The 13514-nt window shown below is 40.8% G+C and overlaps 1 protein-coding gene across 2 annotated transcripts in view; it reads left to right on the forward strand.

Moving 5' to 3' along the window:
* Nucleotides 1-2505: 2505 nt before the first annotated feature.
* Nucleotides 2506-13514, forward strand: part of IGF2BP3 (insulin like growth factor 2 mRNA binding protein 3) — a 167596-nt gene continuing 156587 nt past the window's right edge. Inside the window, exons 1-3 of one of the 2 annotated variants that reach the window (XM_073333722.2) lie at nucleotides 2506-2573; nucleotides 6518-6752; nucleotides 8599-8659. In XM_073333722.2, the coding sequence (XP_073189823.1) occupies nucleotides 6578-6752; nucleotides 8599-8659 (236 nt within the window). In that variant the 5' untranslated portion in view covers nucleotides 2506-2573; nucleotides 6518-6577. Of the gene's footprint in view, nucleotides 2574-6517; nucleotides 6753-8598; nucleotides 8660-13514 lie in introns of those variants that run through there. The other variant, XM_073333723.2, reaches the window with a different exon arrangement.

A 13514-nucleotide genomic window follows, 5' to 3' on the forward strand; every position in this document is an offset into this window, starting at 1 on the left:
ACAATAAATACAGAAATCAGTTACTGCATAAGAATATTCTTTCATAAAATGTAAGAGCAAGTTATTTAATTTTCCACTAAAATATATAGCACCACGTATGCACTGCAGTTATTTCTCTTTCAGATTATAATGGAATATTTACATTTTGTTTCTACCATTATTTTCATTTTTATCTAAACACTTTAACAACTCTTCTTAGCATTACAAATAAATAAAGCAAAAATAAATAACTTTTTTGGTAAATCAAGCCACAAAAGTTAACTTCTATATATTTTCTTAATATTTTTATTAAGTGAAAAAATTAAACAGATTTCTTTGTTACAATTATTTTTACCCCAACCACTAAAACTTGATATAGTTCTCATTTATGTGCCTCATTATTAGTAAGTATCTATAGCAAATAACTGCATACATATACACTATACTGATTATGTTCATTCACTTACTGTTATGGATTCAAGATTAAAACTTCAATACAGTAATTGATAACTGTTCTTCAGGAAATGGTCTGTAAAGAATTTCTATACTGTGGTAACTTTGCTAATAGCAAAAAATATAAAAGTCTTACAACTGCTTTCATCCAAGTTCACTGCACAAGTTATGAATAGTTTCTTATTTATTTATTTGATTAATTTTAGATAATTTTCTTAAATGTTTTAAAAGTTATTTATACTAGTACAAAATACATAATGTAGGTCTCAGTGGATGTTTTCATTCGGTCTTATTAGCAACACAAATCAATATGACAGGTATTGGCTGGTGTAAGTGATTATTCCAGTTAAACCTGCAAAAAAAGCTGTATGTGGTTATATGCTTGATAGTTTTTGAATGCAAACAGTAGCAATATTGATCAGATATTGGACTGCTATCATGTAATCCAGTGACAAAATGAACTGCAGCACCTTGGTGAATGCACTTTTTCAGTCTCTCTGCTGTTCATCTTGAAGACTCCTATTTCATTGGTTTTCAGTTTGTCTCTGAACTGGATTTGTTTTTGCCTTACCACCCCCCACCCCCAAATTTTTACATCTTCACAAAACTAGGCTGGATCAGCCATCCTAGAACTAGCTGTTCAGCCATAAAACTGCAACATCCTTACCTACCTTGTAGCTGTTTCAAACAAAAAGGTTTTTATGTATTTTGTCCATGGCAAAATAATTATGTACTGGTTTGTTAGTCTTTTTCGGTTTTTAAAAAATGTATTTTAAGATTTAGCTTTGGAAACTCTGGGGAAAGCTACTAATGTAGTTTCTTTAGAAACGTTTGAATATTAGCAGTCATTTTACAAAAAATAAGAGAAAATAAAGTATTCTCGCTACCTACAACGGATCTTAACGGCTAAGGCAGAGTCAAAGCGTGGAAAAGAAAGAGGCACACGAAAATGGTGAGAAGCTGCATTGCTCGTCCTGCAGCGTGGTACAAACTTACACGTTTACAAAGCATCAGCCCAGCAGAACCCTCCATCAGCCATTAGAGGGTGAACGAATCGCAGGAAGAGCTACACATTGTATCGCTTCATCCTACCCAGTAACACTTTGTTTCCTTTTTTTTTTTTAGGGGCCCAACAGAACAATCAGAGGAAAGAAACAAAAACACCCGAGAGAGGGAAGGGGGCTGTTTTCGCGCCATAACCACTCCAGCGGCAGGGAGTGCACGCAGCGGGCCAATGAATGGGGAGAAGAGCAAACAAATCAGGCCGGCCGTGGCCCCAGCACAAACGAGGCTGGGAGAGCTGGTAGGTGCAGCTCTGAGCCAATAGGAGGCAACGCTCACTCACAGCCTCCGAGTCATCGCTGGGAGCTCAATGCTCTGCTTACTACGATTACTACGGCGGCTCCCTCCCAGGCGCCCGGCGCTTGTTGCTAAACTGCAACCTTGCTCCTTTGCTCAAATGGCTTTTGTAGCAGGAGGCGGGTAGTTTCCAGCTGGCAAAGAACTTCTGCACGATCCAATCCGTTGCCTTCACAATTGATTGGATCATGGCCAAAAGGGTGTTTGATATTTATAGAGCATAGATGACTTCTGCAGCCTGGTTAGTCTGTCTCCATGTTAATGCGGTGCTAGGGTGGGCAGTGTGTGGGTTGTTTTTTCCCCCCCCTTCTTTGACTGCCTTTGGGGTGTCCTCTTCGTCTACGGTGTTAGCTTCGTGCATGAGTCAGTTTTGCATCCATGTTCAGGCCAATTAAAGGTCGCTGCAAGCTATAGGAAGCTTTAGTTGAGCCAAAGACAAGGCAGGGCCTTGAAGGGCGGAGGGGTTTGGAAGGGGGAGGGGAGGATGAGAAAGCACCAGAATGTTAAACAATTAATGATATTTCTAACATTTGCTAATCACGGGTCGTGTCAATACAGTCTTCTTCCCCCTTCCCCTAAAATCGTATGCATCTCTCCTTGTTTTGGGCCTTAATACAGTGAAAAAGAGAATCCCCTTCAATGACCTTTCAATTCTTTCCATGATATAAGCAACTAATAGTCCTAAAACAAGTACAATGCATATTCTTCATGCAGATTATGGATGCCAGATCTCTGATGTATCCTAACCCTTATCTAATGCCAGTTGAACTCTGTCTAAACAGGTAAGAGTTTGCTAGATCATTCACAGGCCCTTCAAATACCTCTACCCTATAAGTATACTATGATTTCTATTTGTTGTTGTTTTTATGGCAGAAAGACCAATGCATTCCTCCTCATTTTCCACCGTAATTATCACTTAAACAGAAACTTTTAAAATATTAAATAATGTTCTAAAATATAATTATCTTCAGAACATACTCACCTGTATCTTTTTTAAAAAAATTAATTTTTACAACCGTGACAGAGCAGTATTAGTTAAAGACATCCACATCTGGTGGCAAATACTATTGCTTCATATCTATTGTGTGTACTAGTATTATAAGGAAAATAATTTATTCAACAGTCTCTCTTTCTCTTTTTTCCTTGACATCTGTAAAGGCAGCACATGTTTTGTCACTGGGGGGAGGGGAAGCTTTAGCTAAATAATTACACTTTCTATTACACAACTGATAAAACTTTAGTACAGTTCTTACTTTTACCTTTAATTTTCCTATGAAAATGTTTTAAAAGGAAATTGAGCCAATTAAAGGTTAGTCTTGTTCAGCTTCCTCATAGGGGATAAAATTCAGTAACTTTAATTTTTGCTATACACATTTTTTCATATGTTAAAACTAACAGCTCAAATGTTTTGAATTTGGTAAAACTGGATCCACACATTTCTAGAATAGGAGGCTTGCTAAATATCTAGTTAACTATAAAATGATATACTTGTAAATTATTTAATTTGGGCTTAAAATAAATTACATATCAAATTATAAATTTTATATAAAAAAAGATGGTCACCTAATTAAATTTTGGGTGTTAAATTAAATTTGTATATGGTAATCAGAAGAGCCCTATTTATCTAATAGCATAAACAGAATGTTTTATGTTAATATTTAGAATTTAATTTTGAAAACACTAGCTATTCTTCTTTACATTACAAATAAAACAATACAATATAGTTCTGTATGAACCGACTAAGCAACGCTTTTTCCCTTTGTTATAAAAATATATTTTCAGTATGTATGGCTGATGTTAACATGCAGGCTTCTTCCTCCCCTCTAACAGTGGACAATTAAATATTTGTAACTTGTTTGTTGTTGGACAACTGATGTATGGTTTGACTTAAATTCCCACTTCTGACTTTTCTAAAGAAAAAAGTGGGTAGCAAAACAGATTAGCAAACTAAAACATTAAATAAAATGTATACATTCTACATTTAACAGTGTAAAGAGAAAATATTTGCACAATGCTTTTTAGACCACACACGTAGAAAAGAGCACATGCAGATAAATTGATAAATTCAGTACAAATCAAAGTTAAAGAATAACACTAGACACTTTTAGAGAACACTGTTTAAACCACTTTGCAGTTTTGACTAATAGATCATTTTAAAAAACTTAACATGCATGTGTTCTCTTTTAATCAGACTTTACAAGATATTACAATAAATAAAAGTTCATTTAAGAAAAATGTCCAATCCAGAGCAGACTGCTGTAAACTGGTACTGTTGAGTGAAGCTTATCTAAACTAAGGAACTATTTGCCCATTTTCTACAAAATAGAAGAAGTTGTGTTTAAGGTCGAACGAGTAGAACACAATAACACCTTTTGTCTACTACAAGAAAAGTAATCAAACTTACATTAAACAATAGATTTAAATTATAGAGATTAGTTTCTTCATATGCACTAGTAAAATTATGCCTCAAAAGTTAAACTGAAATGTTACAATCTATATGAGATTATTTCATATTAACTACGGTTCTTATTTTAAGGAATACCACATTGAATTATACCACTCTGTGCTAAATCTTCAATAACTGTCTTTACTGTGCCTTTTGTAAACCACGTGTAATAGTACATTCAATCTGTAATGTCCAAAGTAAACAACAAAAGAACTTGTCAACATTCATCAACAACATATTTTCAGGTTAAATTAAATTACATGTATTTACTTATTTAGTTTGTAGAAGTGAGGTACAAAACTGTAAGCCTTAAGGTATTTCTGTTTATGCGTATTTCCACATAAAATACAGCCCATGTGGAAATTCATTCATTGTTAACTAATACACGTACTTAACTATTTTCCATGGAATACCTATTAAAATCTACCACAAAAAAATTGACCATGGAATAAATGAAACCTTCCACTAAAGTGCATTAAATTATTAAACAAAACCTACTAGATTGCTATATTAAATACACTTCTGGCTTTCATTTCCGTATCCTTTCTTCATCTTCAGGCAACATTTTGTTTGCACTGGAAAGGCTCCACACACCCAAACCCCTCCCCCCTTGCCCCAAACCCACCATTGTACTCTTTACAAATGTTGAAAATTATGAATGATTCTTTAAACCAAAAGGGGGAGGGAGAAATATCTCAAAATTCCTGGGTGTGTTATTACCATCCTAGGGTAACGCTGGTTGGTTATTCTTCACATTTTCTAAGATGCGAGCTACCATTAACTAGATTAAAAGAAAGAAGGAAACATTTTTTTTTCTTTTGGGAGGAACTAGAAGAACACGTTATTCTCTCACTCTGGACTCTCCCACTTCTCAATCATTCCCCAACTGTCCTCCGTCCACCCCCACCCTCCGCCTCTTTGTCCTTTTTTCCATGCTGCTGCGTTCCAGAGACACTGCAACCCACGCTAATCGACCCGCCAGAAACATTACCAGATGGGGGGCTCCTTCGAGGCTGGAAAGACCCTAATTTCCCCCTTCCCGCTCCCCTCCCTCATTTAGTCCCTTGTCTTTCTGCAGCGCGCAGCCAATGGCAAACAAGAACCCGAAAGCCACCAAACATGAAATCACAGGCAAAGGTGCTGCGCAAAGAGAGATCGCTCAGGGCGCTGCTAATAAGAATATTACCCCAGCAGCACGCAGCCTTCCTAAGTACCCCTCCCCTCCCCTCCCCCTCGGTGACCCACCCACACAAAGTGCTCAAGCCATCTTGCCAGAAGAGCGGAGCTTGCACGAACTACCCCTATGCATAATACGGTGGCTTCGCATCACGGGGAGAGAGGAGGAGGCGTGGGCAGTATACGGCATGTTTTCCCTCCTTCCTGGAGTACCCTGGGCGCTTGCACCCGCCCCGAGAGACAGCGCGTCCTCGCCTCCCCCCGCTGTTTGTGCACGCTTGCAGGGGAGCGAGCTCGCAGCGGCTGGCCCCAGAAAAGCGAGGCCGGGCGCTATTTGTGAGTGGGGGAGCGCTGGGCGAGGGGGTCCGAGCCGCTGTCAGCAACGGTGGTGAATAGGGGCAGAGAGGGGACGCGCGCTCAGGGCCGGCGCCCATCAAACTCCCGAGCTCCCGCTTTCTCGTCCCCAGCAGCGGCAGCTCTCGCTAAACTTGCCCCCGTGTGTTGTGTGCAGCCAGCCTCTCTCCTCCTCCCTGCCTGTCCCTCACCAGTCTCTCCTCCTCCTCCTGTGAGTGTGTGAGAGAGGGAGCCGAGCTGCAGCTACTATCTAATTGAGGCGCTGGGATTCCTCACGTGAGAAGTTGATTTGTAGTTTGAACACGTGGCTCATTCAAAAAGCCGGAATATTCAAGTAATTTTCTTCCACTCCCCTCCCCCCGGTTTTTTTTTTTTTTAATTGAGAGGCGGCGCCAGCATGCACGTAGTGTGACATTTTCATAGCCCGCCCGCTGCTGCTGCCGCTGCCAAACGGGCTTGGGGGCAAGACAAAAAAAGTAGTTTCTCCCCCTCCTTTCTCCGCCCGCCATCCTGGTCCCCAAGCTGGGTGTTCCCCCCCTTTCTCCCCTCCGCGGCCGGATCACACAGCAAACGCTCCGGATTCCGATTTGGATACAGTTGGGTTTTTTTTTTACCCCCTGAGAGAGGGTGGGAGGGACTCAGGCTGCAGATCTGATTTTTTTTTTTCACCTCGCTCTCGCTTTCTCTCTTTCTCTCTCCTCCATCGCATTTTATTTTACACCCCCCCCCCCCACCACCTTATTTTGCAAGCCGAAGTTGCTGGGCGTGTGTGGATTGTGGGGTTTTTTTTTTTTTTAAACGAACGAGACCATGAATAAGCTGTACATCGGCAACCTCGGCGAGACCGTGAGCCCGCTGGACCTGGAAAGTCTCTTTAAGGAGTCCAAGATCCCTTTCAGCGGCCAGTTTCTGGTGAAGACGGGATACGCGTTCGTCGACTGCCCCGATGAGAACTGGGCTATGAAGGCCATCGAAGCACTTTCAGGTGAGTCCCTCCAGGCGCTCTGCGGCCCCCCGCACCCTCCACGCCGGCCCCGGGCACCCACCCCCGCACCTCTCCCCATCTGTTTCCTGCTCACACACAGACAAGCTCCCCTCCTGTCCCCCAGCTTCTCTCTCCCACCCACATGACTTCCCCCCCTTACCTCGTCCGTTCAACCCGGGGGGGGGACCCCGAAATCTGCCTCGCTGCCCCTTTCCCTGCCAAGGAGGTGGGGGCGAAGCGAGAGCCGGCCCTCCGGGGCTGTGTGCGCTCGGGCTGCAGGCGGCCGGGGCTGGGGGGCTGCAGGCGGCCGGGGCTGGGGGGCTGCTGCGGTGTCTGGCCGCGGGAACTGGGGGGCTGCGGATCCCGGGCACGCCGGCAGGTAACGTGCACGCTGGCGTTTGACATCCAGCCGCCTTCTGGCCTTCCCCGCGCCCGGGGATTGCGCTGCAGCCATGCGGGCTGTGGGAGAGGGCCCCGGGGGGCGCTAGGCTGGCTGGCTCCGGCCGCGGGGAAGGCGGCCAAGGAGGATTTCCACCCCCCTCGCTCACAACAGGCCAGGGCAAGAGGCAGGAGCCTGGGCCCAGAAACCCAGCACGCTGCGTCTCCCCTATTCCCCCCCCGCCCCCGACGGAAAATCCTGGCTTCTCGGCGGGCGTCCCGGGAATTGGGGGCGGGGGGAGTATTTGGGGTGGGGGGAGGCCATGCGATTCAATGTTTGCATGGTGCGAAGGCGAGCCTGGCGATGTGGAGGGGAAACTGAGCCCTGCTTCCGGCGTAACGTGCAGGGACGGCGGGGCGGACGAGCCTTGCTCTGTGCATACAGCGCGCACCTATAGGCGCTCTTGGCCCGGCATCTCCTGCCCAGCGTGTATCCCCGGCAGCCAGGCTACGGCTTGGTAGAAGCCGCCTTCTGGGTGCACTTGGAAGGAGTTGTCTGGCGGAGCTCCCAGCCCCACGCGGGTTGTTGCACAGAGGGGACGCGTGCTGTAGCTTTCCCTACAGGGAAGGAGAGTAACCCAAACTTGAGAGGGAAAAACTATCGGCCCCTCCCCACCCTGGCCAGAGGGGCTGGAAGGGCTCGGGCCCTAGAGGGCTGCATTCCTTCGGGATTATTTATTTCGCTTTCCCTTTGACTGCCTCTCCTGCACCCATCACCGCTTGCAGCAGCCAGGCCGCCTCTCTGCCTCTACATCCTGTTTTTGTGTAAAATGTAATGTTGCCTGTTTAATACGGTTTGCAGAGGCTTCAGGGGGGAGGCACCGGGGGCTGCGAAAGCCCTTCTGATATGCGCTCTCTTCACCCCCATCTCCCTCCAGAAAATGCCATGAAGTTTAATTTTGAGGCCTGTCGCCCTGCGGGACGCGTTGGAGTAGCCGGGGGAGGGAGGGATGCCCTGCCCAGAATAGGCAAGTAGGGAAGATACAAGCATTTTCACACAACCCTGAAGTATTCCCAATCCCTCCTGTCTCCTCTCTTTGAGCTGTAGGGCCCTGATCAGCTCATACGAGCGAAATTTTTGAATCTATATTACAGAGCCCTTGGAAAAAAATGGTTCAAATAAAGGAAGAAGTCCACTTTAAAATAGCGTCATTCACTTACCTCTTCGGACAATTATTGGACTAAAAGGAATCACTAAAAGTCAAGTCCCTTGTCTTGTGATAGCAACAGCATAGTGGCAAACTGCAACACCAGTTATTAATGAATAAGCTAACATGTTGCACTTTTAATTTCCTGTGCTGTTTTAAAACACCACAAATTCAATTTGGGAAGGGTGGGGAGATGAAAAAGAGGGAGGCATTCAAACACATTTAAAAACACTTCTCCCTAATTTTGTTTGTATTTACAGGTAAAGTGGAACTGCATGGTAAACTCATAGAAGTTGAACATTCAGTCCCTAAAAGACAAAGGTAAATACTTTTTTTTTCTTGCCCTCGATGACCAGTCTACCACAATTTAAAAAAAAACAAAAAAACTTAAATTATGTTTGCCTTCGTTGTGGATATCTTATCTACTTTATTAAACTAAAACCCCACTATGATAGAATAATTCCAGAATTGTACCCTTATATTTTGAATGTAATGTATTATCAACCTGCACTGGATTTATAGAAACCAACCCTCTTCATGGAAGAAGTAGGTTGTGATTGAATGACAAATAATTATTAAAAAAATTAAATTCCTGAGAGGAGTTAAATTTTGTACATTAGCAGGAAATGAAATGGGATGTTTTGAACTGTGTAACAGGCAAGCATGTGAGCTTTGCTCGGCAACAAAAAGCATCTTGTAAATATACTTGTATACATACAGTTTTTTGATACTGCCATGCTGGAGGCTGCAGCATTTTATAGCTAAGTAGTGTAAGTTTCATCTAGATTTAAGGAGGAATTTTTCTTTACTGTTTTGATCTGGCATGTACAGACATATGAGGAAACTCTGATTTCTCTTTAGTGAAGACATGATTTATGCTTCCTTTATTTAAGTGTGGGTTTAATTTTTGCAAAGTAAGTACTTCAGGGCTCAGTAGCATGTAGTTTTGTGGGCCTGATGTGAAGAAACAATGATCAGATTCTTGCAGCAAAGCAGACTAGTACTTCTGTACTGCCTAGAGCATTGTATTCTGCTTTTTTCACGAATGTTTAAATTATACTGCACTCTAGGTTTTCTAGAGAGTAATAACAAAATAGATCGAACTTTGCACTTACTTGTTCCTGCCCTCCATTATACAAACAGCCATACTTCCCAGATTAAATAACTTTATTTAAAAAGTGCTCCGAACACATCCCTTAGACTTGTACAAAAATACAGAATTTCCTCAAACAGTTGATTAGAAAGGTGTGTATAAATATTAGTTGCTTTATTGTTGGGAATCTGATTGTGGGATTAATCTTTGTTCAGCAGTGGAGGGAAGCTTCACTTGAGAAAGTATGGTTGTGGGATTTTTGTTGGTTTAATGCTAGTAGGAAAGCTTTTGAATGTGTATTTATAGAGTCTGGTTAGTTTTGTTATTTGGAAACTAATGCAATATGCAGTCTTGTTTATTGTGCAAGATGAATGTGTCAACTGCAAATTACAGTAGCATATATTCAACTTTTTGAATGTATAATATTGATTAAATACATTCTTGTATATTTAAAAGGTTATTAGGGTTAAATAGAAGAAAATGCAGTGGCAAATGTAAGAATTGATCAGTCTCAAAAGTACATTCCAGTCTTCATAATATATGCCAATATAGCAACTAAGTTGTAAACAGAAATTTATTAATCTGAAGGACATACAAAAAGTGCACTGATACATACGCCATTCTAAACATATTAATTTTATAATCACAAATATAGTTTAGAAAAACTTCTGTACCATTTTTGATGTGTTTAAATGCGTATTTCCCTGCTTTTAATAGAGTTCAACTGAAAGTATAAAAACACATTGTTCTTCGTGTTGGGGTTGGGCATGTTTTCATATTTGTGTGTGAACTAGCACTTTCTCTTCTACAACTTCCTTTTTTTGTTTGTAATTCTGTAATTTATTGGAAGAAATGTTATATAAAACTTGAGAGTAAAGTTTAGTTTCCAAAATATATTGCAGGGATACAGGTATATACCCATATTTGTATTTTTATGAATATTTAGTTACCAAAATGTCAGTATTATTTCCCACTTCAAATCATGTTTATTAAACATTTTTTAAACATGGTGTGTCTGATGAGAATATTTCTGGACTTTTTAAATAGAAAATTAAATTGCATTTCTCAAAATTGAAAATAAAAATTCTCACCTGTAGAAATCTACTTCAAAATTAATTCAGTAATGTCCATACAAAAGTAGTTTTCCTTGGTTTCCTTTGAAAACTGTGTAGTACTTCCCTTGCACCAGCTCAACAAGTTTGATTATTTTTTTTCTCCTACCATGGATCTCTCTTTAAGTATTGCCTAGTTATGTTTCCAGAGTTACTAGATATCTTTAAAAGTTAAGCCTTTAAATGTTGAGCTAAATAAGTAATTTAGAAAAAAGAAGTTATTTACATATGTTCAAAGTATGGCTGTAAAAGAGATGTATTTTAAAAAAGCCTGTATATCTGTACATAGTAAGTGTGGCAGATATAGTTGTTAATGAGGTAGTTAGTCACAGTTCTGTGGAGAATCCTGTGTGGTGGTGGTCAAAAGACCCACCCAGTTTGTTAGTATGTTGAAAGTCTAGGGTTAGTTTTCCATGGAGCCCATCTTGTACCAGTGTGTTTTGTTTGGTTAAATAGATGTTACAGGAAAGAAAATTATGTGGAATATAGGTCATGTCCTCCTTTTAGCATGCATAGCATACAATTAACAGCATGATCAAATTATTGCTGCATAAGAATAATAGCAAAAGTTGTTTGTAGTGCATTTAAATTGTTCAGTGTATACTGTTGTATTAACCTCTATCACTGTGTTGCTGCTGAGTGGGAAGTTCCTACTCAATTTTTAAAAATATGCATTTTTGCATTTGTCTGCATTTTCCCTCCACACCCCCAGAGGCTGGTGAGGTTGTGTATTGGGGTGAAGGTAGGGAGCTGGTAATTCATAACCTTACCATGGAAAGGAAGGTCAAGAGGTGGTGAGTCCAGAAGACTCATCATTGTGAAGTGGGGTTTGTTACTCAGAGTGAAATTCTTAGACCCAGTAATCACTGTATTCTGAACTTTTCAGACTGGAATGTCCAATAGTGGGAACACCCACATTTGCCAAAATCACCTTTATACCTGCTGTGAAAGGCAGGTTGGGACTATGGTACTGTGGAATGCCTACTGAAGTGTTAAGACAGATGTTGGGTACATTGCAACTGTAGCTGGGGTGGGGGAGGGCTGGTAAAGGTTTACTTGCAAGAAGGATGGAGATTTTTGGGTGGGAGGTGCCTACTGTTTCATAATCCAAAAGTTTATTCCTGATTTACTACTGAAATCTCAAGGGAATGTGAAAGGGAAATGTGGAATTTTTGCATTCAGACCTTATGAATCATGGAAGACTATTGCAGTACTTCATAGAACTTTAAGTCACTTCATTCAAAATTTGGAGAAGGCGTTGTAACAATTTTGAGTGCTAGTCATGCTTCTCAAGAGAACACAGAGCATTGTTAGTTCTGATCAACCCTTCACATTAATTTTGTTTTGAGAAACAAAAATGGAGCAAGATTGATATATATGTATGCTTGTGATGGAGCCCTTTAGGGATCCCTTTTCTGTGACTAAAGAGCAGCTGGTATCTAGTGGGGCAATGTACATACACCAATCTGATTATTCAGATATCAGTGATGTCACTGGAGTGATGTGCAGTTTAGCTTAGTGTGTGTGTGGGGGGGAGGGAAGGGTTGGGAGCTGACACTGGCCACCTGAGGATTGCACATTGAGTCAGTCCTTTAACATTTCTGAGAACATTCTTAAATCCCTGTTAAAAGAAAAGGAGGACTTGTGGCACCTTAGAGACTAACAAATTCATTTGAGCATAAGATTTCGTGAGCCACAGCTCACTTACGAAAGCTTATGCTCAAATAAATTTGTTAGTCTCTAAGGTGCCACAAGTCCTCCTTTTCTTTTTGGGAATACAGACCAACACGGCTGCTACTCTGAATCCTTAAATCCCTGTAAAATTTATAGACCTTCACCTAAAATTAGAATTTTTTTTTTTTTTTTTTTTGGCTTTAGGGGAAAACTTGCTGTGACTTTCTCTTTAGGAGCTTAAAATGGTTAGTTTACACTTACAACTCAGATATTATGGTACTAGTGAGGCATTTTTCTAGCTGGGAGGATAGATACTGTTCCACCTCTGACTCTCTTGCTTTGTTTTTAAAAACAAATTAAGAATCTGAATCTGATGCCCTTTTAAAAAATTTTGTGATAGTGGGGGGAGGAATGATGAGGTACGGCAGATAGGTCACAGTCAGTGGATTTTAACCAGTCAGTTCATTTTAACTAGTCATTTTGGCCACTAGTAACTCTGTTACAGGAAACCTAAATAAGATTTTAATCCTTATTAATCTCAATTAATGTGAAGTTTGGTTTGAGAAGAAATAGACCTTTTTAAAATAAAATTGTTTAGTGAGATGCATATGAGCTTCATGCTGTTAGTTGTGGATTAAAATTTGTGTATAATTTTAACATGAAGGTGGTATGTGTGTTGGGAGTGAGGGGATGAATGGTTTACATCTGAAATGCTAAAGGGTGATTGAGCTGTAGTGGTGATTATATTCTGAGTGATCAGATTTTTAAATTAGGGACACAATACTTGTAGATTGTTGTTTTTGATATAGTATGTGACTATAAGGTAGGGGTAAGAACACCATGCTAATGGCACATGGGGTTAGTACACTGTACATAAGTACATAAAATTGCAAAGTACAGAGCACTTTTTTGTTTTATGACATATTAGTCTGTTTCATGGAGGGAGTGGAGCATGTGTGACTGAATATCTCACATGGCTCAAAATGAGCAAGAATCTGTTGCAGGCATTAGTCAAAATTCTGCTTAGCAAGTCTGGTTCTTAGTGCCTCATATCTACATTTGTTTTTGCAGATGTAAATAGTGTTGTGTTTTTTTTTTTGTTTTTTTTTTACGGGAAGCTAATTATTGTTAATGGTGGAAAACATAAATTTGGCCAGTTGTTGTGGCTCTCGTGCATGCAGTATGTAGTTGCAGTGAGTATAGATTATTATTTATCCAGTTAATGGAGAATTATATGTAGGAAATTGCATTTCTGTAGCTCCTAGACTAGCTTTCTCACAATAAGATAGCAGTGCAC

This window comes from Lepidochelys kempii, chromosome 2, assembly GCF_965140285.1.
Source record: "Lepidochelys kempii isolate rLepKem1 chromosome 2, rLepKem1.hap1, whole genome shotgun sequence".
Taxonomy (NCBI): Eukaryota; Metazoa; Chordata; order Testudines; family Cheloniidae; genus Lepidochelys; species Lepidochelys kempii.